The sequence below is a fragment of the Pangasianodon hypophthalmus genome, chromosome 3 (genome assembly GCF_027358585.1).
Source record: "Pangasianodon hypophthalmus isolate fPanHyp1 chromosome 3, fPanHyp1.pri, whole genome shotgun sequence".
Taxonomy (NCBI): Eukaryota; Metazoa; Chordata; class Actinopteri; order Siluriformes; family Pangasiidae; genus Pangasianodon; species Pangasianodon hypophthalmus.
This window is the reverse complement of record NC_069712.1, coordinates 31,886,843-31,913,244: the sequence shown is the minus strand read 5'-3', so window position 1 is coordinate 31,913,244 and position 26,402 is coordinate 31,886,843. Positions and strand designations below refer to the sequence as shown.

The window sequence follows — 26,402 nt, the reverse complement described above, 5'->3', positions numbered from 1 at the left end:
ATATTTGAGGGTGTTCTGTAGGTCAAACTGATGTATTAAACAGACACCACTATTTAGGAAGTTAATAAATGGATTATTATAATTATATTATTTAATAATAATAATAATATAATTGAATTTCATAGGGAGTAATAGGGTGTCCTTACTTAGGACTAATCAACACATGGCCCTGGACTAGGTGAAGGTGCCACATTGATACAAAACTCGCTATTGCTTAGTACCAAAATCCAAATTTGACATATATTGATATAGGGTGTGTTTAAACATGTCCTTAAAAACTGTGTTAATCTAAAAAATTGGGAATGCAGAAGGACTCATTACATTAAAAATGGCATGTTTAGCTTGTTATTCTACAATCGTCTTTCCCTTTGGCTCCAAAATTAATCAATGTTCTTCTTGTATTAACAGATTAAGAAGGCTTGGACTACATGTACTAATTATCTATGAGTGCTGGAAATAAATTTTCCTTCAGCAAAGAATTATAAATGGGTTGCTTAGCTTTTTGAAAATTCACCCAAAACCTCCATAGAAATCCAGAGGTACTCTATTTTCAAAATAATGCCGATTCAACATATCGTCAGCTAACTAGCTGGTAAGTAGCTGGATTAACATGTAACTGTGACCAATAGTGTGCCATTTGGCTAGCTACAGTATTTCCTATATTATGCACCATTCTAAGTTCCTAAAAAAAGAGAAGGATAAAAAAGCATTTGCATGGCACGTTCGCCTGTGTTCAAAGGGGGAAGGTAGCCTTGGGTCATGGTAGAGTTTTGGTGACTAGACAGAGCATGACTGCAATTACAACTCACACAGCCGAAGCCACTCCGAGGCTACGCTTATCACTGTGAACAGAAGCAAAGGAATGTGAACGGGGATCCACGCTGAGCACAGTGTGTTCGCCCAAATGCTGATCTCATAATTGTGGCCTGGAGTGAAGATGCTGTTTGTGTCTGGCGTAGCCTAATGAATGGAACTGATTTGAATGGAGAGTTCAGGTCAGTGCTGAGAGTACAGCCAGATTTAAATGTGTTTTATTTTTCATTTGTGTGACCAAAGCTTTGATTAAAGCTTCATCAGCAAACCTATGAACCTACAGCCTGTATGATGTTAGCAACTAGCTTGTGTAGAATGCAGATTTTTAGTTTACTGTTATGCTAGAACAGGTTTGGGCCAGGGAAATTATAAAGACACAGCATAAAAAGGCATTCAAGGAATGCCACCTTTCTGCACTGGAGTGTCTATATATCCATTCTTGAGGAAGAAATCAGCCAGTCACTTAACTAAAATGCTGAAGAAAATATTGCCTTCAACACTGAGCAACGAGATGATTCTAAAGTGGCTGATGTTCTTCTTTAGGAGTCCACAGTTTTGCAAACTGCCACTGCTGTGCTGTTTTGCCTTTCCTCCAGCTGACCTTAAGGATCCCCCAGAGCCAGTGTAACAGCTTAGTGCAGTGCTTGTACATCTTATAGGATGTTCCACTCGATCCTGGATCCTCAACAGAGAGAGAGAGAGAGAGAGAGGGAGGGGGAGAGAGAGAGAGATTGTTATGCTAATTGCCACGTAATGGTTAAAGACAATGCACTTTGTGTGTAGAGTGCAAGCAGGGACTCTGCCAGTACTAGCTATGACAGTATAACTAAAAGGGTTAGCATGTGACCATACAGTGCATATAAAAGAATAGTGAGTGGGGGTGTGGTGAGCAAAGCCTTATCACCAGAACTAGAAGTTCCTGAGTGTTAGGATTAAAGCACTATCAAGTATGACAGATATTACGGTAGGAAAGGTAAAACTGCTGTAGGAAGACAGAGCAGAGCTCTTGATTATGTACCTCTGAATGTGGTATAGCAGTGAAAAAGAACAAAAGGTTAATACAAACAAAACCTTTTGTGCTCTTTTGTCTCTTGTTTGTCTATCAGTCACACCCAAATGAAAGATGTGTTTGCTTATTGTGTTGCTACGTACATCCATTCTTGTTTGCATGGGCTCAGCATTTTGTCAGTTTTGTGAACTGGTTATTCATGGTTATTCCTGTTCATTACTGTATGACTTTCTGTGTCAATCATTTTTTAGGCTTAAAGCTCAAGCAGGCATTACAAGCCACCCAGAAACAAGATCGAAACCAGATGTTGTAAACAAAATAAAAGGCTTGAAGTTTTTGTGAGATTTATTTTGCTTCATGTCTGTGTGAGTCCAGGCTATATGTAGTGTACGTGTACTGAGCCACATGTGAATGCAATCAGAAACGTCAAACTTGACTGGATGAACAGATAGCATCAATAACTAATAAAAATGGAGAATGTGTAAACTCAAGAAGAATATCAGCCAAGCATTAATGACTGAGGTGACAGAATGAGCACAAGGGCAGATCTGAGCACAAGGATCTTCAGAGTGTTTATGGTCTTTTACAACATAGACGGGACTGCGACCTTTGCAGAAGCATGTGCAGATAAGAGGGCTGAAAAAAATTACTTTGCTTTGTTCAGATTATATTTCTTAAAGTACATTCTATCTTTTATAACAAATGTAATTAAAAATATTCTTATTAAATAAAACAAGAGACAGTAACGCATTCGACCAAGATGGAGGCGCGTGCACAACGCGAGGCTCAGCATCTCTCCAGGTTTGGCAAATTAGCTATGTTTTTTCTAGTTATGTTAAGCTTGATTGTTCATCACAACCTTGCGATCGCTTTATACAACCGACAAAATCTTCTGGACATTAAAATTTGCTGCAAAACTTCGCAGTGGATACAGCATTCAACTTCCATCTGCTACCATCAGAGATATTCTGGTCCCTGGATTCAAATGATCCGGCCAGTCCTACAGGAAGTGCCCGTTTCTGGCATCGTGAACGTAAACAAAGACAGGATAAGCAGGGTGGCCTGCGGGCTTAGCTAATGCTACCGAGCATCTTCCTTGCCAACGTCCGGTCTCTGGTTAATTAGATCAATGAAATACGGCCGTGGATTACTCAAAAAATGCTTTTGGACTGTAACTTTCTGGTTTTCACGGAAACATGGCTTAATAGCAGCACTCTAACCAGCACAATTGAACTAGAGGGCTGCTACATCTTTAGAGCTGACAAAACTGCTGGTAAAAGCAAAGGTGGGTGTGTTTGATTCTACATAAACAGAACTTGGTGCACCGATGCTGTTATTACTAAGTTCCACTGTTCTGCTGATAACGAGTACCTCTTTAGCAAGTGCAGACCTTTTATCTGCCCAATGAATTTACATGCACCATAATTGCTGCAGTATATGTACCCCCGGATGCTAATGCTGAGGTAGTACCAGAACAGTACCAGAACTAGGTACTGTTATTAGCAAGCTGCAAACAACACATCTGGATGGAGCTTTTGTCATTGGTGATTCTATCAAAACGTTTCTTGCCCTACAAGAGGAGACAACATACTGGATCATGTTTGAACAAACATTCCTGAGGCCTACAGAGCTACTCCCCTCCCCATGTTGGACAATCAGATCACGTATCTCTGTTCCTACTGCCCAAATACACCCCATCATCAAAAGTGTGAAACCCACAGTGAGGACTGTAAAAGTGCGGCTAGAAGGAGCAGACTCTTTCCTACAGCAAGAGTTCCAGGAGACAGACTGGAATGCATCTGCTTCTCAGGCCACACTGGATTCCCACATGGACATTAATATTTACACCTGCTGAAGGCACGTGATGTTGCTTTCAGATCTGGTGATCGGGAAGCCTACAGCTTATCCAGGACCAATCTGAAGAGGGGGATTAAAGCAGCTAAACACAACTATAAACTTCGAATAGAGGACAACTTCAACAAGCACGATCCCCTACGCATGTAGTCAGGCATCCATGCCCTCACGGAATATAAACTGACCTACAACACTCCCTCAACCAGTGATGTTGCCCTTCCAGATGATCTTAACACCTTCTATGCTCGGTTCGACTGGGAAACATGGAACATCCAAACAAAGCTGGGCTGCCATCTGATCACCTGCCACTCACATTCTCCACCCTGCGCAGGGTAAATGCACATAAAGCTGCTGGCCCTGATGGCAGCAGATCCCAGGCTGAATGCTCAGGGCCTGTGCAGAGCAGTTGGCTGAGGTCTTCACTGACATATTCAACTTGTCCTTGGTCCAGGCAGGTCCTCACCTGCTTCAAGACAGCCAACATTGTACCAGTACCAAAACATGCTGCAGCAATGACCATCAATGACTTCCGCCCTGTCGCTCTTACTCCCATCATTGCCAAATGTTTTGAGAGACTGGTCCTCTCTCACCTGAAATTATGCCTAACTGCAACACTGGACCCATATCAGTTTGCCTATAGACCCAACAGGTCAACTGAGGATGCCATCACCTCAGCTCTCCACTCCGCCCTGACTCACCTGGACAATATCAACATCTATATCAGGATGTTATTTATTGATTTCAGTTCTCCCTTCAGTACTGTCATCTCTTCCAAGCTGATCTCCAAGCTCACTGATCTTGGCATCAGCACCTCTCTCTGCAGTTGGACCTTTGGAGTTTCTTACTAACAGACCACAGTCTGTTAGGCTTGACAACCACAACTCCTCCACCCTCATTCTGAACACTGGCATACCACAGGGCTGTATGCTGAGCCCAATCCTCTACTCCCTCTTCATCCATGACTGCATACCTGTGCATGGCTCTAACTCCATAATCAAGTTTGCAGATGATCATGGTCGTAGGCCTGATCAGTGGCGATGATGAGACGGCCTACAGGGAAGAGGTTCAGTACCTGGCAGCGTGGTGTACCAACAACAATCTTGCACTCAACACCCAGAAGACCAAAGAGCTTAATGTGGACCACCAGAGTACAAGGAGGGGTCTTACACACACACCTATCCACATCGATGGGGTCGAGGTGGAGCGTCTGACCAGCTTCAATTTCCTGGGTGTCCATATCTCTGAGGATCTTTCCTGGGCACTCAACACCTCCACCCTGATCAAAAAGGCATAACAGCGCCTTTACTTCCTTAGGACGTTAAGGAAAGCTCACTAATACCCCCAGATCCCACTGAACTTTTACCGCTGCACTACTGAAAGTGTCTTAACAAGCTGCATCACAGTGTGGTACGGCAATTGCACTGTCTCAGATCAGAAGGCCCTGAAAACTGCCCAATACATCACTGGTGTCCAGCTACCTTCCATCAAAGACAATCATCACAAACGCTGCCTATGGAGGGCGTGAAGTGTAGTCAAAGACACTTCTCACCCCAGCTGTGGTCTGTTTACTCCTCTACCATCTGAGAAACACAACAGGAGTCTTCGCTGTCACACTAGCAGACTCAGGAACAGTTTCTTCCCATCAGCTCTCAGCCTTCTGAATTCTGAACTCAGGCGCTGAAGTGTACACGAGCATTATGACCTCATCCTGAACACAGACAGAGAACTGTACATGCCCATTCTGACTGATGTAAAAAAAAAAACCCAAACAAACAAACAAAAAAAACCCCACAAACTGTACTGTACAATATTAATGATTGCACTATTAAATAACATTTGTCTCTTGTCATTTGCACAACCATGGTAACTTGCCTCCTTGCACATTACTGATTAACTACTACGTGCTATCAGTATAGTCACCTAATGGTCACCAGATATAAATACCTCATTTCTCTGAATAATCTATATTAGTACACCTTGTCATTTGCACTGAGCTGGTCTCTACTTTCTCTACCTCATACCTTGCACACACACACACACACACACACATATATATATATATATATAAATGTAAAATACAAATATAACATATAATCTGTTTGTCTCAGAAGCTGGGGCTCCTGATGTGTATGAAAAATTAAACAAGCAGTGTAGTGCAGAGAACCAGTTAAACCGAAGGTTACAGGTAGAGCCTAGAGAGTGAGGTTGTGGATGTGGGTGTGTGTGTGTGTGTGTGTGTGTGTAACATGATATGGGCTGACAGGGTGAAGGGGTGGAGTCTCTGGTGTCAGCTTCCTGCTTCCTCGTTCTTATTTCACCTCCTTCACCCGTGAATGCTTTCAGGTAAGCGTCCTTTAAATCATCTTTAAAAACCCACCTTTTATAATGGTTTTATAATGGTAGAACCCTAGACTTGGAATAATAATCTCTGATACATTCTCAGCGCTCTGTTCAACCAGGTCAAGATTTACATTTAGAAGACAGGTCAGTAACTTCACCTATGGTGCTGTGTTTGATGCATTTCCTTGTTACTACATCATCATCTAAATGCATGACATTTTGTTCACGACTTCTACAAAATCAATATGGACTTAGAGAATGAACATAGACAAGCACATAGAGGAACGGTTGCAAACGGAAACCATGTCTGAGGTTTTAAAAAGAAGTGTCAAGAAGAATTCAGGAAGTAATTGCATTGTTTTTTAAGCTATTGCAGATCAAGATAAGTGAAGCAGCAGTCCTTATAAGCTCTATGTTTATATCTGAACTACGTAATAAAAAATTTGTATTTATGCTTTAAAAAACATATAACTGGAACCTAAATGCTAAGGCATCAGCAGAAATTCAGCATACATACATAAGTATAAAAGATACAGACAACAGGCATTTGTTTTCTAACAGATGATGCCCGTCTTTCAAGTCTATAGAAGTTAGGCGGAGTTGATCCCATCCGTATTTGCAGCTCAAAGGGCTCAAGATTTGTCTATTGTTGGTTAATTATTTGCCTTGTAGACAAGACAGACAACTACAGGCAAGCAGAACAACGGTGCTATGACAAAAGACACTGAAAAGTCAGCCTACTGCATTTCAGATCACTTAACAGGACTTGTGAATATAATGTGAAGGAAGAACAGCCAGGGGCAAGCTGCAGTAGTTGAAGCTTAAGATAAGTTATTGAACAAAGGGACTTTGTAGAGGTACAGTCCAATGCTGCATGCTGATGTTCTACGCTATAAAAATGTTAGTAGAGTTCACCTATATTTACATTTAGATTAAGAACGAAATGTATTTAAAGAATGAAGAAGGGATATTCTGACTTCAGTTGTCAGAGGATATGCTCTAAGAAAGGAAGAGTTGCAAGCCTAATTAATAAAAAACAACTTGTAGTTGTTTATAGCTACATTATCGCTACATTAAGTACAGACATTAAAACAAGTTCCAACGTATGTTATATCAGCTATACACAGTCATTCCCTCACCAACTTCTCTTTTTTTTCCCTTTCCATTTAAGTTAATACAACAAAAAGACAGTGCTACCATTTTGTATAAATCAATTCATGTGAAGTTTGGTTTTCACTATAATTTTTTCACTATATTTTTGTTTACGCAGTAGATTTTGGGCTGGTTTCTGACAGGCCACAAGTGAAAACTGCATGTCTCGACATGTTTTTTTCTTTTTTTTTTTTTTTTTGTGTACTTCACCTTCAGGTATCTTTCCTCCTCTTACACACTCTTCTTATGATACTTTAGACAGAAATGTTAGATTAACTGAACTGGTTAATGTTGCCTGTTTCAAGCAAAGTCGGAAGCATACAATCGCCATGTTAGAGTTGAGTTGAAATGCAGTAGAGCTTTATACAATATCTGTTAATTACATATTTAGAAAAAAGAAAGAGGGGTGCCTAAAATTTAAAATTACGATGATTACGATGAAGAATTTTTTGTAAAAAAAAAAAAAAAAACTGTAAATTTAACAGTGTCCTAATTTTACTTTAGTATCTCATTCTGATTTATCCTCCTGTTATTCTGAATTATTTTGTTGCCATTTCAAGTTATTCACACATGACTTACGCATTTGTTTTTAAAATTTCTTTATTGTAGTGCTTTTAGTTTGCCTTTTCAATGAGGTATGCTTGTGTTTTCTGTTTTTACTCTTTTGTGAAAGAGAGACAATAGTAAAATAGTAGTAAGAGCTACACATTTAAAAAAAATTGGTAGTATGCACAAAAATACTGTTACATTAATAACAATAATACAATAATTAGTACAATAAGATAGACCAAACAAGAGAGGAGGGCTCCTTCTTAACGCTTCTTCTCACAACAAGCTCATAATCATATTCTCAGAATAACATATTTACGTGTCATATTAATTAGAGTAAAAGTAAAAATGATGTTTTGAGAGCATTATAGCAGTGTGCCGTCCCTTTTTCCTTCCATGAATTATTTTGACTTTTTTGCTGTGCACCTGTTAAAAAGACTTTTTTTGGGATGTGTGCACACTATCCTGTTTCTCTATAACTAAAATGAGCACAATCAAAATAACTGGAAAAATCGAATAAAACATCCCACAATTCCCCCTCTTTTGAACAATTCCGAAAGTATTCATCATAGCAAGCTTAACCATTCAATCAGTAATCAATGGCTAGTTGATTATCCATCTGCATATCCTAAATAAGGATAGGTCACATTCTTCAACCCTGCATACCATGCGTAAATGTAAATGTAAGTCATTAAATATAATTGTTAGAAGATGAAGTAGTCAACACTCAGGGCTTACCATGGCACAAGTGCCTACTTGTTGTGCTAGGACATAGTCTAAAGCGACCCTATTTTGCAAAACCATGACCTCATGTGACTGTAATGTAGTGGATACGAAGCCTAAGGCCTGAGCCGTATCATTAGCCAAGAGAAGATGTGTATTTTCTATCACGACGCCATAACTAGCGAGACAGACCTAAGAATCTATTCCAGAAAGTATGAGTGCATGTGAGTTATTCGACACAAGGGCTGTAATCAGCAGGTGATCACCAAACGAATGGCCTTTGGAGTTCACTCTGGTGTGAACTTGGTACATAATTGGACATTTAACACCAGTTCAAAGGTGAACAGAGCATCCGTTTCAGGAAGAAATGTCTGTATGTTACAGGGCACATGTGTCACATTCAGAACCGTCACGTCCTGTGGAAGCAATACTGGTACAAACACTTGGAGGGTTGTGACCGAGGAAAAATGTGTTCTGTGTTAGACTAAACAAGGCCAGGAATGTGTTTTTTTTTCCTGTTATTGCCATACAAATGTGGAATATAAATCAACACGAGGAGTAAAATAAGCGACTGGAGAGGTACTCCAAAGTTCGACTTCTCCAGTATAGATACTGATCAAATCACAAGCAGTATACGCATTGATATTTGCTTGTACTATCTGCCCTGCATATGTTCCGAAATAATCAATAGTTTGTTGATACACCTTCTTATAATCCCGACCCTTGAGTTGTGAAGTAAATTTATACATGTTTTTGTGAGGTGCGTATGTAACAAAGCCCTGAACAAGAGAAACTATTCACCCGTTTTCCCCGGACAGTAGGTTTAGTAGCTACATATACAGTGTTGTACAATGTAAAACCCGTGAAGTGCACAGTCTTGTGTTGTGAGCTAGAGAGTGATTGTGTGTGCAATTCTGATGGGGTTTCTGATTCAGTTTCTTGCATCTTGATGATGGGCAAACCAGACCACACCAAATAAGACCAGATACCAAACACACTCCGGAGACATCGAAACCATCCATGATGAGGAAACCAGACCATTATTACATATCACTTCCTTTTGTTTATTTCAGTTTTTGTGCGCACTTTATAAATTTCCTATACTTCTACAACCCGGTTCTTGGCTGATGTCCTCGTTCCTGACTCTGACTTTTGAAAGATTTACAACAGTATAAACCTTTACACAGTTTAGAAAATTAATCAATACCTCTTGACCAATCAGAATCAAGACTCAGCAGTGCTGTGGTATAAATGTTTCATAATAACTACTTTCTGTCTCTTTTTTTTCAGGGATCTGGGATGATGTTTACCACACCTAAAATACAACAGCTTTGCCTGGTATTGACTTGTTGGCTTGGAGGACTATTCTCTTGCTTGTTGTTTTTTCAGTATTCCTCACCATCATGTGCACCTCAACACATTCCTTCTTATCAGCCCGACGTTTACAAGAACTTAACCATCAATCCCACTTCTGCTGCAACTCAGGCTAAGGAGGAAAAGCCCATCCTTCTGCTGTGGTTCTGGCCTGAAAACTACAAGTGGGACTTTCGTGACTGTAAAACCATATACAACATCGACGGCTGCCATTTGACTGATGACAGAAACCTTTACAACCAAGCAGACGCAGTCCTCATTTTCCACAAAGCTATCAAATGGGATCTGTCTAACCTTCCACCTTCTCCTCGGCCTCCATTTCAGAAATGGATCTGGCTTCATGTAGAATCGCCGACCAACACGCCAAAGATACCAGGTTTGGAGAACCTTTTTAACCTCACGCTGAGCTACAGACGGGATGCAGACATTTCTGTGAGATATCGACTCACTGTCAGCAAAAAGCCTAATGAGGACTTCGTGATCCCAAAGAAGGACAAGCTCCTCTGCTGGTTCGTGTCCAACGTTGCCAGCCATACAGGAGTAGGGACCAGGATGCAGTACTACAATGAGTTAAAGAAGTACATCGATGTGCGCATTTTTGGAAGAATGGCTGGAGCGCGCTTGAGAGATGAAGACTACTACTCCACTATGGCTACCTGTAAGTTCTACCTTGCTTTTGAGAACTCCATTCACAAGGACTACATCACAGAGAAATTAAACGGTCCTCTCGCAGTCGGGACCGTCCCTGTCGTCATGGGGCCTCCAAGACAAAATTATGAAGACTTTGCTCCAGGTAATTCCTTCATTCATGTTAATGACTTCCCTGATGCTCAAGCACTGGCTAATCGTCTGCTTCAGCTGGACAAAGATGACGAAGCTTACAAGCACTACTTTGATTGGAGAAAACATGTGACTGCGACTCCACATCTGGTCATTTGGAATCAAGAGTTTATCATATATATCTGTCACGCCTGTGAATATATTGGAAGGCACAAAGAGTATAAAGCTGCACATGACATCTACAAGTGGTGGTTTTCATAAAGAAGAACTTGAGCACTATCATTATCATTCCATCATTATAAACCTTTAGGACTGGGCTGAGATTTCTTTGTAAGTCGGTAATGATTCCTGAATGCTAGCTATAATAACATGCTATAAGTAATTCCTGAGAACTCATTATCATATTAGTGTCATGATTCACTACAGTGCCACATGGTGTGCTATTAACAATTAGGAAAACATTATAAATGTCTTACAACTTATATATAATATTAAAGTAATTATTTTACATGACGTCATTTTTATAACTTTTTTTTTTTTTGTAATTATTGACTATAACAGTTGCTTAATAATTATGCACAGGTCATTATGAGTTATAAATGTTGTAAAGTACACCACATGGCATGATAATGAATAGTTCAATCTTACGACTATAAAGAAATGACATATTAAATGGCATTATTCAGGAATTACGACCAACTTAAAAAAAAATTTTGGAAGCACTATTATAATGATTTGTGACAAGCTTAATAGAAAATGTTACTGAACTTTTAATGTTGTCATCAATTTTAATGAAAATATTTATATATTTTTTTCTCACTTTGAAAATATATGTTTTTTTGGTACGGATAAACATGAAGATGCTGATGATACATGATTTCCATATGCGATTGTTCTCAGTAGTGCAATATAGAAATTAATGAATGACTTATGACTTATTGGTTTGTTTATACCATGTTAATGTGGCTAATCTGACATAAAAGCTGTAATGGTTCACTGCGAGCAAGAGAGCAAACAAGAAGGAACAGGAACATAATAATGAAGACAGTAGATTGAAGCATATCGCATATCGGGATTTTTTTTCTGTGTGTACTTTAATATCGAGTTTGATTGGTTGGGATTGGTACTTTCTTGTTCATTCTGGTTTTTCTGGGAATACTGTGCATGATTTGCAACTATAAAGAATTTGATGTTCACTGTGTGAATTAAGCTCGGAGGATTTGCATTTGCTTCTATACACAATGGCGTGTCACGTTTATGAGTTTAATCACTACAAATCCCGCAACGACTTTCCTTGGTATCATACATCATCATTTCCAAAATCCACACCCACAAAAAAAAGAACCATGTTTCCCAGTTATGTAGTATGCAAATGTCTCCTGTTCGTTGTTTTCTTATAATGTGTGTAGAGGTTTTCTGGTGCTTTTGTTTTCCTTTCGTGTGATATGTTGTAAGGGATTGGGAGGGCTTGTGGTTAAACGTGGCTTGAAGAGGTGGATTTACAGGGTGTTATACAATGGGTGACTAAGATCTCTAAGGAGTTTCAACATCTGACTAAAATCTCAGACATTTTTTTTTCAATCAAAACTTTTAGAATTGTTATTTTTATTTTTTTTTATATTTATATATATATATATTTATATATATATATATATATATATATATATATATATTTTTTTTTTTTACAGAGTACCATTTTTGCCCTAATACCACACACCTTCATTACATAAATAAATGAGTCTGGTGTCTTTCCCTATCACTGTTGTAATTGTTTGACAGAGTTGTGGAAATGTCATAATTACCTCTAGGGTTTTAGTCAAGTTCTGTGTCTGGAAAGATTACCTTCTGTGAAAAAAAACCCGAAACAGGTGATATACATATAATCCTGTGTGTATAGACATGTTGTTTGAGTTATAACCTGTAGTGAAACAGGTTTCAGTGTAAAGACACTCCAGGAAGCGCTTGCTCTCTTCTATCGTCTTTCACCACAAGCAAAGAAAAACCAAGTCACAGAACATTACAATATAGACGACAGTAAAAAGAAGAGTGTCAGACAAGCGTCACTTCTGGTGGTTTTAGGTTTCTGGCACAGATGCAACCTTGTGGTCATGTGACTTACTGACAGCACAGCTACAAAGCCTTCAACACGCAGTTATAATAAAAGTCAAACCAATTAGTTTATATCACAGTGAGGTATGCAAGTATGCAAGGAGCCTCTCTGACATGCACAATTAGTGAAGACACACCCATCTTTAAGAGCACTTATCATTTGTGGTTACAAATCAATTATAATTACTACATTTAACATGTGTATGTCTGGAAAACTTATCCTGTCTGAATAGTTCTATATTTGCATTTTTGATAATTACTTTAGCTTGTTAACAATAGATTAAAAATGTATATTTATAAGTAGTTTTTTAGACTTAGTTTCTATATCATATTGTTTGTATAACCAGATTGCTTATTTGATGTGGGGGTCAAAGTAAAGTTGCAGCATTTTCAGGCAGTTTCACCACATCTTCACTAGTTTTTTCCTTTATAATTACCATTATAACAGTGTGTATTAGGTTATTTATAGACTGATATATTAATTACATTCTGAGAGGAGATGAAGGGTGTTGGAACATATTCAATTGGTGCTTAGACAATATAAATGGATGTAGAGATCATTTTAAGTTGAGTTAGAGCATTGGCAACACTAAAATGTGTGTTTGGCCTATAACTAGTATATTCCAGGCTGTGGGCTCCCTCCCCTTGACCTTTGGCAAACATGCAATCTGGGTCTGAAGTCCATAAATCTACTTTAAGACAATGTCAAATTGAAAAGGAAAGTGGACGACGTAACCAGCTACCCTACAAGGCTCAAATGAAGCATCTTTATTTGTTAAGGTGACTATTAAGATTGCACAACATAACACAGCTTTTATTGTATAAAAAAGTTAGTAAAAGTAAGAGTTAAACAGCTCTGATCAAATTTCCACTTACATGTAGGTTGTTAAAGAAAACATATCAAAATGTCTTTAAGACAGAGTTGAAATAGAAGGATTACGTCTCTTTACTACAGTTGTTCAGTTGTATAAACTGGAATGTAGCTCTTCTAAGATACAATAACATAATCTTCTCACAAAGCATGAGTAAGAATACTTCTGCGAGCTTATATTTGGGTGCCTATATTTTACTGATCAGCTCAGATCAGTTAGGGTCAAGGTTAGGGTTAAGGTCTGAGAGAACCTCCATCTCCGGAATCTACATAGACAAACAAATCACACAAGTCAATATGGTCTGAATGGTAAAATTTTAAACTTAGTTTGTAGTTTTTTGTGCATTAAATAACGATCTGGTTAACAAAGACCATGTTATACATGTTATTATATGTTACTATAAGAGATTTCTTTTTTACCATAACATTATGCAAGAACGGGTAAAAATGGGCGGAGAGCTAATTAGCTAACAGCTAGCTAGTAATTCTATATGACTTTGTTACACATGGCAGGAAAACGAATCAATCGGACATTTATTCATGTCTCCACACAAGCCATCAAATCAAAAAATATCAACAATATTTAAATATTTGCACATAAACAAATACCATACCTCAAGTCCTGTTCTCTCATCTTCAAAATTACGTTTTGTTCTGTTTAAAACATTAACAGAGTTGTGAAAGATTTGTCATAGAGCATTTTAGCCTGACTGACAGAACCCGCTGGAAAACTTGGCATTTATTGAAATTAATACGTATTAACAATAAAAATGAGCTTACCTTTCTTTAAATCTCATCCCTGAGTCATATAAAGAACACAATCTCAGACATGTAGGAATTCTCAACAGCAAACCACGTTTTCTTAGGATGATAGTGAGTTATTTAAATCATGTCTGTGCTAGAGTCATGTCTCATGCCTTTTAATACGAGTTAGGTGAATTTCTATGGAAGTGCAATGTCAGTGGCACGTTGCGTTTATAAAACGTGTATAGAATTAATAAATTATTGCACTTGACAGTACTCACAGGCATCGTAGAGCTGCAACGTGAGCCAAGCAGAAACAAACGTTGTCTCCAGTGAAAAAACAATCACACGTAGATCTCCTATAGTCCGTGCTCCTTTCTCTAGAAAACAATAGTACGGTTAAATCTCATCTTTACAGTACAGCAGATAGAAACATGAAATGGAAACCTGCTCTTCTTCATTTAGCATTTCCATTTCCTGTTAACAGACTATATAAACAACATAAAGGACTCTCACTCATATTGCCTTTATGCCTTGACTGATTTTCACGTATGACCTTTGCCTCGTCTACCCTGTTTCTCCATCTGGAATAGCCCCTCTGTCCTCTGCTCTGATTTACAACGTGCCTAGTTTTTGCCTGTATCTTGACCATGAGTTTGGATCTGTTTATTGGACTGTGTTCACCTGTGCCTATTTGTGTGTATCATCTGGACCTGTTTATTATTTATGATATCTGGGATTGCTACTTTGGTGTTAATAAACCTCTTGCTTATGGATCTACCTGACTCAAGTGACGAAATTTATATTTCAGGGTGACTTTCTGGTTCAGAATAAAGAAAGAATCACGGAGGCCGATCTGTTAACGGGAGCCTTGGCTCAGAGAGGACCCTGAAGTAAAGAGTGTCTAATTTGGTATCTATGACCATTATCCCCACCTCCCCTGCTAATCTTTGGGCCAAAACTTTTGTGACATTTCAGGCCATTTGGTTTGTGTAAATTCATATGTATTTGCACCCCTTGACAGAAATCTACCAAAATACTACATAATATGTAGTGTATCTTAAAATTAGGGATCTTTGCTGCTATTATCTTAACACATGTCAACAGTTTGTCTTTCATAGAAACTGGGAAGATTCGAAACAAACATATCTGTTCTTTAAGTTATTAGAGATTAGCATGAAATCATACAATACCTGCTGTCAGGATCAGTTCTGTAGCAAGAGCGATTGCATTTACAATACTGAGACCTACAGCTCCAAACATGTAGATCATAATGTGAAGGAAATCTGTAATTCAGAATACACTTTTTTGACTTATGACACTGAAACAGCAGAACACTGCAAGAAAAAAAAATTAATATGATAAGGCATCATAAATAAAGATTACATTACACTCACAGGGTAAGTATTTTGGATGTTTGAACAAGCATGTTGATGCCAAAATATGGGCAAATACCAACAGAGTCATATATCCAGCAGCATCTATAAACATCAATAAATATATTATTCAGCTGAAAAAATAAGGTGGATATTTGACTAAAAACACATTTTCATAAATTCATAGATCATAATTACATGATTTCCTATAGATGTCTATTATTAATTTATAAGTAAGCTATTGGGATGATTTTGTACCTTTTTCTTCCTTGAACATGTTTTTATAACGAAAGGACATATAAATGCCATATGCAATGATTAGAAATGCAGCAAAGACAATGCAGCATATATCTGAAAAAAAAAAAAACACCAAATATATTTGTACATAAACTCTGAACAAATACAGTCAATAACAGTGAAGCTAATTGATGTAATTTCTGAAAATGAATAGAATTATTAGAACTATTAGACCTGCCTACATCCTATGCCATTCTGTCTTGCTGTTATTATCTATATTATATTTTTCATTTGTTTGTATTCTAATAATTGTTTTATTTGTATTTATCCTGTAGAGAAGATGCAGAGAAGTTGATTAAACTGACAATTTTTTAGTCAATCATTGTTTCCTTCTGTGGACTTAAATAAAATATAAAAAAGAATCTTATACCTGAGTGTGCATTGAATGAATAAGTAATAAAATATTTAAAAAAATATTATCATACTTACATCCAGTTTTTCTCCATTGAGAGTAGCAACTTTGTCTATGGCCTTGGTGACAACGCAATAGATAAATCACTCCTAACCATGCACATATAAATGACACAGCCTCAAACAGGAGTATCCATCCTGAAATTGAAAAAGAATTCATGTTAGTAAATGCAACACAGTCATGCATATGCACATGTAAATCCATATCAGCTAAAAATGCACAATTGGCATACTCATATTACCATTTAACAAGCTAGTTTAGTTTAATTTTGTTTGAATTTCTGTTTATAAAATATTTGTCATTCAAGTAACAAGCCCTTCAAATTGTCACCAATTATTATACAATAAGCAATAATGTATATTTTTACGTATTCAAATGATTTCTGAGATTTTACAAATCCTTTTTTTTTTTTTAAAACAGATATTTCTTTATATTTTAAAAAAACCCAAACAAAAAGGAAAATTAATCACAGCAAAACATTTGTTGTACTTACCTCCGGAAAACTTTTTTGACGTAATAAAGAGAATCATATAAAAACAAATTTCACTGAGGCTGAATATAGTCACAATTACAGATGACAGAGTAATATGGAAACCTAAAAAATTAAAATAAATAAATCATACGTGTGATTAATAGAATTCTTAACAAACACAGTACACTAGTAAGTGAATTAGATTAGACTTAAAATGAAATATCTTCATTTTCAGTTCGTAAAGAATACTTGTACCAGATATAATCCTTACAATCAAAGGGTTTTCCTTGAAAAATGTGCCTTTGGAGAGTAACAACTATCATCATCCCCACGATCAGAGGTGGTACCACAGACGGTATCTCCAAGATGTCTAAAAGATATATATGGTTATAAGGCAGATTGAACAGACATTTGCAAATTACATATATAATGATATTGTTCATATATATATGAACAAGAAGATGGCAAGCATTAAAATAAACATCAGTTAGCATGATATTCACTTTATAGCACATTGGTTAGCTGGCTAGCTCACACTGATTTATACATTCCCGTTAAAAGTGCTTCTGGTGAAACTGATGTCCAAAGAAATATTCCTGAAATGTAGAGTTTGCCATGTCCACTGATGATGTCGCTAAGTCTACTGTAGTAATCATTTCAAACTAGGAAGTGGAATTTTATTTGGTGAACACAGATGAGCGGAGTGCTACAGACAGTGAAACGTCCCAGTGACGTCATAGGAAACATAAGCACCATGTTATGTTATAGGAAACATTAGTGGACCAGAACTAACTGTTGTATAAGTGCCTGTGTTGTATAAGGGCCTATAGTTTTTTAAAATGTATTTACAGCTCAAAACCATAAATTTTAGCATGACATATTGTGGTTACCTCAAACTGTCAGACGTTGGTGCTAGACTTCTTGTGGAGCCGATATCACGCAAAAAAATGCATTTAAATTCAAGGTCAGAATCATGCATAACTGAGACAAGTCTTTGTTTTACTTTTGTTTTAACTTCTGAATAGTACTTAATTCTGAAATTACATCTGAGGACTGAATAATGACGTGTGAAATTTTGGTATTAAATCCTCTCTACACGTGTAACTCAACTCTGAATAAGGCACTGAGGTTGGATGCTATTAAAGCATTTTATAACAGTACTCACATTCAAAATTGTCTTTAGTGCTACTGAGAAGTAGTCCAAGCAGTGCAGCAGTGAATACGTCTAGACATACAATCAAACGTATCCAGAGACGGCAGACAGCTGCAAAACAATGTGAGTCAGTTTCTAGATACATTATAAGATACACTATAATGGCCAATAGTATGTGGACACCCCTCCTAATGATTGAGTTCAGGTGTTTCAGCCACACCAACTGCTAACAGGTGCATAAAATCAAACACACAGCCATGTAATCTTCATAAAAGAACTTTGGCAGTAGAATGGGTCATGGGGCTACAAACTAGTCAATACTTAAAAACACAGAACTCCAGTGATTCTTAAAACCCTGATTTATGATTTGTGTTTGCTTAATTCATAAGATTTGGAAGGTTGATTTGTATATATGTGGACACCTGACCAATCACACTCATATGTGCTTGTTGAACATTCCAGATTTATTCCCCCTTTGCTGTTATAATAACCTCCACTCCTCTGGGAAGGCTTTCCACTAGATTTCGGAGTATGGCTGTGGGGATTTGCCACATTCAATCACAAGAGCATTAGTGAGGTTGGGTATTGATGTTGGGTGAGGAGGCCTGGGGTGCAGTCAGTGTTCCAGTTCATCCCAAAGGTGTTGAGTGGTTCAGGGGCATTGCCCTACTGGAATAGGTTTGGGGCTCTTCCAAAGTTCCAGTGAAGGGAAATTATAATGCTACAGCATAGAATTGTATTGTATAGAATTGTCTGTACGGGTGTGATGGTTAGGTGTCCACATGTTTTTGGCTGTATAGTGTAATATTTTACTGTGCATGACTGCGAACCAGTGGAATTGGGGAAAATGGTGTTTTAAACTATTAGTCATATCAGTGTTCATGTGTAGAAAAAAACGTCATTGAAGAAATTACATAATATACAATATATGCTTCCCTTACCTAATACAGCAGCACTGATGAAACTCACCACTGCTATGAAGATCAGTACAATTACAATGTATACTGCTGCTGTCTGCATCTGGGCTATGTTACCAAGAAAAACTAAATGACAAATTACAAAGGGAAGAGAAAGAAAGGGAAGATGTTCATTTTACAAGCAGCGTATGGAATACACTGAATGTATAACCTTTTTTCTATGTCTTATGTAAGCAAATTAACCCTTAGAACCCAGTGGGCATCATTATACTTTGTCTTCTTTATTTCAGGAACTCAAGAATCATTTCACATCAGTAGAAACAGAAGGACATTCCCTTTTCAAAAAATGTGGCGTCATTGTTCTATAAAGCTGCCAAGCAGTCTGGCTTTGAAACCACATAAATGTTTTGTTCAAAACTCCCTCCTTTCCCTTGATATGAATGAGTGCACTGATGTCAACAGTATCAAAGATTTATCAGAATGTCCAGAATGATCAGATTTACATACATGAACATGCACTTATTGTTATAATTGAATTGTAAAGTGGAACAGCCAAAGCCTTCATTGCTTTTTGCAACCACTCTGTAAAACAAAATAAGTTATTTATTTACACATATATTGCATAGATGCCACATGTCAAGAATAAATTAAAAGTACTTTTACTGAAGGCAAAGAATTAGAAATACTCAGAGAAAAATGAAAATTTCAAGGTACTTAATCCAAAGATGCTTTCCCAAACACCTACTTGGAAATCTGTTGAGATAAGGAGAGGATTTCATCAGCATGACTGGCCTTATGATACTGACACTCGAACAAGCGACAACCTCAGTGAGAAACCCTACGAGAAGGAAACAAATCAACCCAAAGTTTGCAAAGGTATAGGACAGAACATATTAAACAGAAGGTGCCATATCTGTTAATTGTAGGTGTGTGTGTTTGCATTGGGGCTGTCAGGGGGCAGGGGTTGGTAAAAGACCAGAAATTACCTTCTGTTGACCACAAGCAGAAAGCAACAAACATGCAGATGCTCGAACAGAGGATCAGAGAGATGTACATTTTCATGACCTTTTTGCTAGTAACTGAGAAACAGAAAAATCTTGATATTTTTATACAAAAAAAAAAAACTTAAAAATTATGTATATAGTACTATTAAAAAAATGTCTGCCAAAATACCTTTCTTTTTCAGCAGGATAAAAACAGGACCACAAAATCCCAATGCAAGCAATAGTGCAACTGAGCACAACACCAATATTGAAATATGGATTGCAGAGAAACCTGTAGGAATGAGGTAATACATATAATAAACAATACACTTAAAGCTATATTTAATGACCTTGATGTAATCGTAGACACTGCGTTCTCATTTTATTCCCAAGTACATTGTCCAAAACTGCATATATTTGAAAGCAATCAAAAACACTGATGGACTGGCATCCCATCAAATGCTACCCCATAACAGAGCCACAGTTTTTCCCTTTAATTTGTCACCCGTCTGTATCATTAGCAGAAAATTTTGACATTACCTACACCTTTCAGAACCACAGTGGTATGTGCTGACATGTTCCTAGTGTGGACCTCACACACGAATTCTCCTTTATCTTCCATCCTTACATCCATCAGCTTTAGCGAGAAGTTTCTTTTAGGGATTTCAGAAGTAAAGAACTCAACCCTCCCCTGATAACTCTCATGTGAGGAGTCTGGGAAGATCTCATTCTCTTGATAAAGCAGGACAAGGATGTCTCGGTCTCCGTCAGTCTTTTTCCAGGTCACTTCTTCTATCTCACTGACTGGTACATGTGAATCTACAGAACAGTTCAGTATGACCTCCCCGCCCTTATGGGCAAAGACGGCTCGGTCTGCACTCGTCACCAGAAGATGCTCTGAAAGAAGGCAAAGGTCAAAGATAGACAAAGTTTGATGGTAACATACACATTACGTGGTATATTTGTATGTGTTGTTCCTTCAAATCACTTGCTAAAAAAATATGTATGAGCTCTATGAAAAACATTTTGCAAGGTACAAGAAGAAAGGAAAAGAGTACGCCCTGAAATATTAACACAACATTCAGTGTTGTGCTTGTACAGCTAGCAGAAGTAATAAAAATTTCACGTGGGGTGTATTTATTTTACACCTGTAACCTCCAGCATCTTCTTCAACCACATTTTTGAGTAAGATGGAGAAGTTCCCTTTTGAGACCTCATCTGGGAAAAAGTCAACTCTGCCTCTAAACAGCTGACTCTGGAGATCTGGTCAGTTTTTTCCTTGCTGGAAGAAGCTTACTAGAGAATCTGAATCCATCTTTCTCCATTCCACCTGCAGACCTTCCAGAGGCAGTGGGCTTTCAATAAAGCATGGCAGGAGGACTGTGCCTCCCAGCTGGGCCACAACTGGACCCGAGGGGCCGTGGACATGGAGACCTGGATCAATACCAAACCATACATGGATCCATGCATATACAGTAAAATACAGAAATAGTTCAGAATTTATTTTCATTAGCTTCAGATGAATTGAGTAATCATTCAAGGTAAGCAGAGCTACATTTTCGCAACCACTCCCTCAACCAAGAATTAACTAGTCAAATGTTTTCAAACAGTTTTTGTAGGTTGCATTTGCCCAAACCCTTGAGAAAGATTATTGTAACATGTAAAGTGAATACAATTTTATGCATTCTAATACAGTCCTTTTAAGAACATTATGAATATTGTAATAATCTATGCTACAAAAAGCCTTACCTTCAAGTCCAATGGCAAAAACAAACACTAAAAACACTGACAAATACATCTAGCTCAGAGTTTATTGCACCAGTTTCACTTCAACTCCTGCACAATTCAAGTTGAACATACCTGCTTTTTTTTATTTATTTATGCAATGAGGAACTTGTACAAACTGGTACTGCAAGTTGATTGCTAAGACCAACATCTGTAAATGGTGGGCTTCTACTGACGCTATGTGTATTTCAAGGTACTGAATAACATACTGACATTTCAGTAGCACATACTGAAATAAATCACTTATCCAATGCACAATGTATTTTTTTTAAGCAAAACTGTATTTTCTACGTGTGTTTATCCTGGAATCAAAGTTATACTGATTAAACGCAAAAGGCATTTGTCACCCAATCCAGGAAACAACGGTCATTGCCAGGTCTGTTGCCGGTCTAGTTTTACTACATTCCTTAAAAGAGCTCACTGAAAACTGGGTTTAAGAAAAAAACACAGGAGCTTCAGCTATGCTTTTAAGAGTGTAGCAAACCATTGTAGCAAACCAACCAACAAACTTCAGGTGAAAAACAAGTAGAAATGAATTCATGTTCAAAAGTAATCATCAAAATCCTACCAGTGCACTGGAACATTCACTCCCTAAAAAAATCCCACAATGCACCGCAAAAACCAGGGAGTATCGATGCTAACTGTGTTCCCTTACAGGAAATGACATCATATTTTCTGAAGCCTCTGAGCTCGAAAAAAATGGCAGACGAGCTCTCAGCCAACTTCGTCGACAAATGTAAGTAGGTTGTTATCGTTGCTGTAGCTCTCAAATGGGTGCTTATGTTATCCAATATACGGTTAGTGTTCAATGATTTTAAAAAATCTACTAGTTAGGCTACGATCCTGCTTGAAGTACCATGATAGAAATGCATGTGATTAAGCTAACAAATTTACATGACATATAATGTCAGAAAGATATCAGTCCTGCCTGTTGTTGATAAATGCCAGTGGTGACGTTTTACAATGTGAGTACGTAGTCATGTCGCTGGAAATCGAGTCATTAGTGTCCCAGTGTGTAGTGGGCCAGGGTCCTTCCCAGTGCCCGATCTCGTGTACACGATATACTGAATGACATGTTCATTCCAGTTCCTCATGACCTACTGGTGTTGAAACATGGCCCTTAGGTTAGGAGAGGTAAAACAGAACAATAGATTATATAAGTAATCATCTTCTATCAGCTGTGGATAATCATCAGGTTCTCAGCGGGGTTCCAAAAGAAATGGCAGCCATTACTACAGTATAGTGTTATATGGCCTTTAGTAATATGACTTTGTGTTAAAGGTCTCGACATGTGAGCATATGTACACAAGAAGGTATGCCAGTGTTGAAACACCACCCCTGGCACTTATCCAGAGTTCATAAAAAGAGCAAATAAATTAATGTGATCTGTGTCCCGACTTTTGCACGACCTAGTTTACTATAATGATCTGTGTGCAGTTTAGATTTTTGAAGTTTTTCTTGAGTAAAGGCTGTTGCACACCAGAAGAGAACTGCTGTTTGTGATTTATTCGAATATTTATGTACCCAAAAATGCATATTATCTGGTCTCCAACTGCGTATATGTGAATATCCAAAATGAGACTAATGCTAATCCTATTGCATATAAACTAATCTGTAACCTTTAGATTGGGCTATAGTAGTGTGTTACTGACTGGCTGCCCCGCCGTCTCTATTTAAAGCTTCATCAGGGAAAAACATTCAGATCACCTTAATCCAGTTGTATTGAAGCTCCACTGCTTGACAGCTAAGGTTCTCAAAGTCCTGCTTATAGAATTTCAAGTTCTGAATAGTTTTACTCTGGTTTGTCTTACCGATCTCCTCAAGGAGTACTGCCCATCCCGAACATTTCACTCATCTGAGGCAGGATTACTGTTATATCTGAGGCTTACTTGCAGCTCAGAAGGTGGAGCATGCGACAAGTTCCCTTTGGAGATTCCAGAAGAAAAGAGCTCAACTCTTCCCTGGCGACTCTCATGTGAGGACACAGAGATGGTCTCTGTCTATCCTTTTCCAGCTCAATTCATCTATCTTACTGGCTGATACTTGCAAATCTAGAGAACAGTCCAGTATGATCTCCTCATCCTTGTAGGCAAAGATGACTTGGTTTGCCCCTGTCACCACAAGACGCTCATGGCCGTGGACATGGAGACCTGGATTAAGACCAAACCATTCATGAATCAGTGCATGTACAGAAGCATAATAGAATTGTTCAAAATTTCTTTTGGTGTCCAACGATAACCTAACATCATAATCATTCAAGATAAACCATTTCATTAAATCTGAACCAGTCCTATAGTTTCAAATTTGCAATTGGCAGTGTCACAAAACCTCTTTCACTTCTTGGAAAGATTATTATAGCATGTAAATTGAGTACAGTATGTACTTATCAAGGTGCAGTTTCTTACACTGTAGGCTCTATTGTGTATTGCTATGAAGAATGCAAGGCTCTTTAGCTATTGCCAATTTAACAAGATGTTTTTAACTATAACATGTATGTTCAATCTGATCTCAAGCAAAATTCATAGTAAATCTAATAAGTGTGAGTGGTTTTATTAACCTGTTTATGAGAATTTGGTGTGATCTCATATTGTTGCCTGCTTTTGTGTTTTTTTTCCAGCTGCTTCAGAACCTGTGGTAGTAGTAAAACTGGCCCCTAGCATAAATTTGACTACTGCAATATTTGAACTAAGGCTTTAAGTTGCTAACTGAACTCAACTCAAGCAAACTGCAATCTGCTCACACTCCTCCTTCCTTCCTCTCATATGCAATTGATTAATGCCTGAAGATAAACTCTTCGGCACAGAACAGACCCTGCTCTCCCATGAGGAAATCATTTATTTAAAGACCTCATCCTCAGCGCTATCCCATGGGCAGTAACAGTGGGTACAGAACAGTCTTACCTCCTGGCAGTGTGAAATTTGACTCGTCATTGTTGTGACAGAACGGCTGAGATCCAGACACCACATGATATTATTACAAAGTCTGTTGGAAGATGTGACGACTCCAATAATTAATTCTTCATAGTTTATGGAATCCAGAGTGATCTTTAGTGATTGCTACAATACAAAAGTAAATACAAAGCACAAACAGCCAAAAACTGACTTTTTTTTGATAAATACATGGAGCCATTTCTGAATATATCCATGTCTAGAGTCCATGGTTCCCTGTGTTGAAGTCTCACCTGACAATTCCAATCCCAACACCACAAGAGATCTCTATCACCAGAATATATGGTCATTTCTGGGTCCTCTGAACTCTCAATTAATCCTCATTTCTGCCTCATGGACCCATTGTTTATATACTCCTTGTTTTCATTAGCTCAGTGCGAAGTCTTTCCTTCTTTCTAATTGCAGTTTTAAACTGTTATATTTTAAGCGGTGTTAGTTTTTCACGTATGGTTTTATTCATCACATATTATTCTCATGATGTCACGTTTACTTGAGTTAACGCGCAAGTTCAGGATATAACGTTGAACAGCTATTTTTTATATTTAATTACATATTATTCATCTAATCCCTTGAGGAAAAAAAACCATGAACACAAGAAATGTGTAATTTCTTCTGAGAGTCAGTGTGATTTTCAGATTTCCTCAACACAAAATCCTCACTGTCTCATGAATGATAATAAGGAAGTGTATATCTACGATTGTACATCCGTGACACGGCTAGAGGGAAATTATCAGACTCGCTCTCTTTTCTCATTAGGCTTCGTGATTCTTAAGAGGCTTAAGGGAGCTCGGAGCACACAAAGAGTCAGTGGGCCGTTTTTAAACATTAATGCGGTAGATCGGATAAACTGCAGGCGTGCAGGGATTAAAACTGTGTGAAGTCCACAAATCCACATGCCACTTTTCTCACCTGAGTCCCATTTCAGTTAGGTTGGGGTGCCTATGGCATGTCTCTCTCTCTCTCTCTCTCTCTCTCTCTCTCTCTGACTCCCACACCTCTTACAAACTGAACACCATTTCTCAAACTTTATTCTCTTGCTCTCTCTCTAGCATTTTAAAACAAAGGTTTAGTAAGATATAATTAGTAAGGATTCTTCAGACTAACACTTAGAAAAAGCCATGTATTCTTAAATAAACCTCTAGAATACTATAGATTTTACATTGCACAAGGTGAGAAACTCATGGTAAAATAAAACTGGATGTACTCTATTGGGAAAAAACCAAACAGGTAGCTCTCCAATCCACCAGTGAATACATGGATACTCAGCTGACCGTGGAGAGAAGTACACACTACCCCCTGCTCGAATACCTTCTGTTGTGGGCTGCTGATGTGATGGTATGTGACGGCCTGCATCCTCGAGCCTGAACTCAGGTCACTACATAGGTGTGGAGGCATCTGTTGGTAATACCACAAACACCAATCAGCTCTCTGTTCGTGTTTTCCATTCATGGTTACAGATTACATTGGCTTCAAGGGCAAAATGAGGCCATATGGTGGTTTTCTTCCAGCTTTAGTCCTTGCATCCTGGAGCAATTTTCCACTAGGGCTTTTCTTGGGAATCAGTTTTACCACCAACTTTCTGATAATTAATTCAAACTGATCTAAAAAAAAAATTGCACCTGGAATCTTAGAAACACTCTTTAGAACCAGTGCTGCATTACACCTCTGTCTTCTACACACATGTCCCTGTCTTCCAGCCAGCACCTCCCTTCCGAGAGCCAATATCACTTCGATTTTATGC

The 26,402-nt window shown here is 38.0% G+C and overlaps 3 protein-coding genes and 1 long non-coding RNA gene across 5 annotated transcripts; 1 reads left to right on the top strand and 3 right to left on the bottom strand.

The window, feature by feature from the left end:
* The first annotated feature begins 5,953 nt into the window (after positions 1–5,953).
* LOC113541870 (4-galactosyl-N-acetylglucosaminide 3-alpha-L-fucosyltransferase 9) lies at positions 5,954–11,799 on the top strand. Of its 2 annotated transcripts, none has more exons than XM_053232993.1 (2): positions 5,954–6,019; positions 9,731–11,799. In XM_053232993.1, exon 2 carries the CDS (start codon positions 9,740–9,742, stop codon positions 10,853–10,855), a length of 1,116 nt encoding a protein of 371 aa, XP_053088968.1. In that variant the 5' UTR covers positions 5,954–6,019; positions 9,731–9,739; the 3' UTR covers positions 10,856–11,799. The 2 variants fall into 2 exon arrangements, with proteins under 2 accessions (XP_053088968.1, XP_053088969.1); XM_053232994.1 differs by lacking the exon at positions 5,954–6,019 and adding an exon at positions 6,022–6,160.
* A 1,559-nt stretch (positions 11,800–13,358) lies between these two features.
* LOC113541944 (uncharacterized) lies at positions 13,359–16,606 on the bottom strand. Its single transcript, XM_053232339.1, has 8 exons — positions 16,421–16,606; positions 15,953–16,045; positions 15,716–15,799; positions 15,512–15,604; positions 14,600–14,698; positions 14,355–14,373; positions 14,189–14,228; positions 13,359–13,840 (listed from the first exon to the last, which is right to left on the bottom strand). Exons 1-8 carry the CDS (start codon positions 16,587–16,589, stop codon positions 13,787–13,789), a joined length of 651 nt encoding a protein of 216 aa, XP_053088314.1. The 5' UTR covers positions 16,590–16,606; the 3' UTR covers positions 13,359–13,786.
* A 296-nt stretch (positions 16,607–16,902) lies between these two features.
* On the bottom strand, positions 16,903–19,517 carry LOC128317984 (uncharacterized). Its single transcript, XR_008301381.1, has 4 exons — positions 18,970–19,517; positions 18,041–18,139; positions 17,147–17,245; positions 16,903–16,998 (listed from the first exon to the last, which is right to left on the bottom strand). It is a non-coding gene; the product is annotated as an uncharacterized LOC128317984 (long non-coding RNA).
* Positions 19,518–19,581: 64 nt separating this feature from the next.
* On the bottom strand, positions 19,582–26,110 carry LOC128318018 (uncharacterized). The gene is made up of 9 exons (XM_053232618.1): positions 25,970–26,110; positions 24,614–24,659; positions 23,747–23,863; positions 21,267–21,362; positions 20,469–20,825; positions 20,119–20,220; positions 19,932–20,024; positions 19,691–19,783; positions 19,582–19,607 (listed from the first exon to the last, which is right to left on the bottom strand). Exons 1-9 carry the CDS (start codon positions 26,108–26,110, stop codon positions 19,582–19,584), a joined length of 1,071 nt encoding a protein of 356 aa, XP_053088593.1.
* Positions 26,111–26,402: the final 292 nt, after the last annotated feature.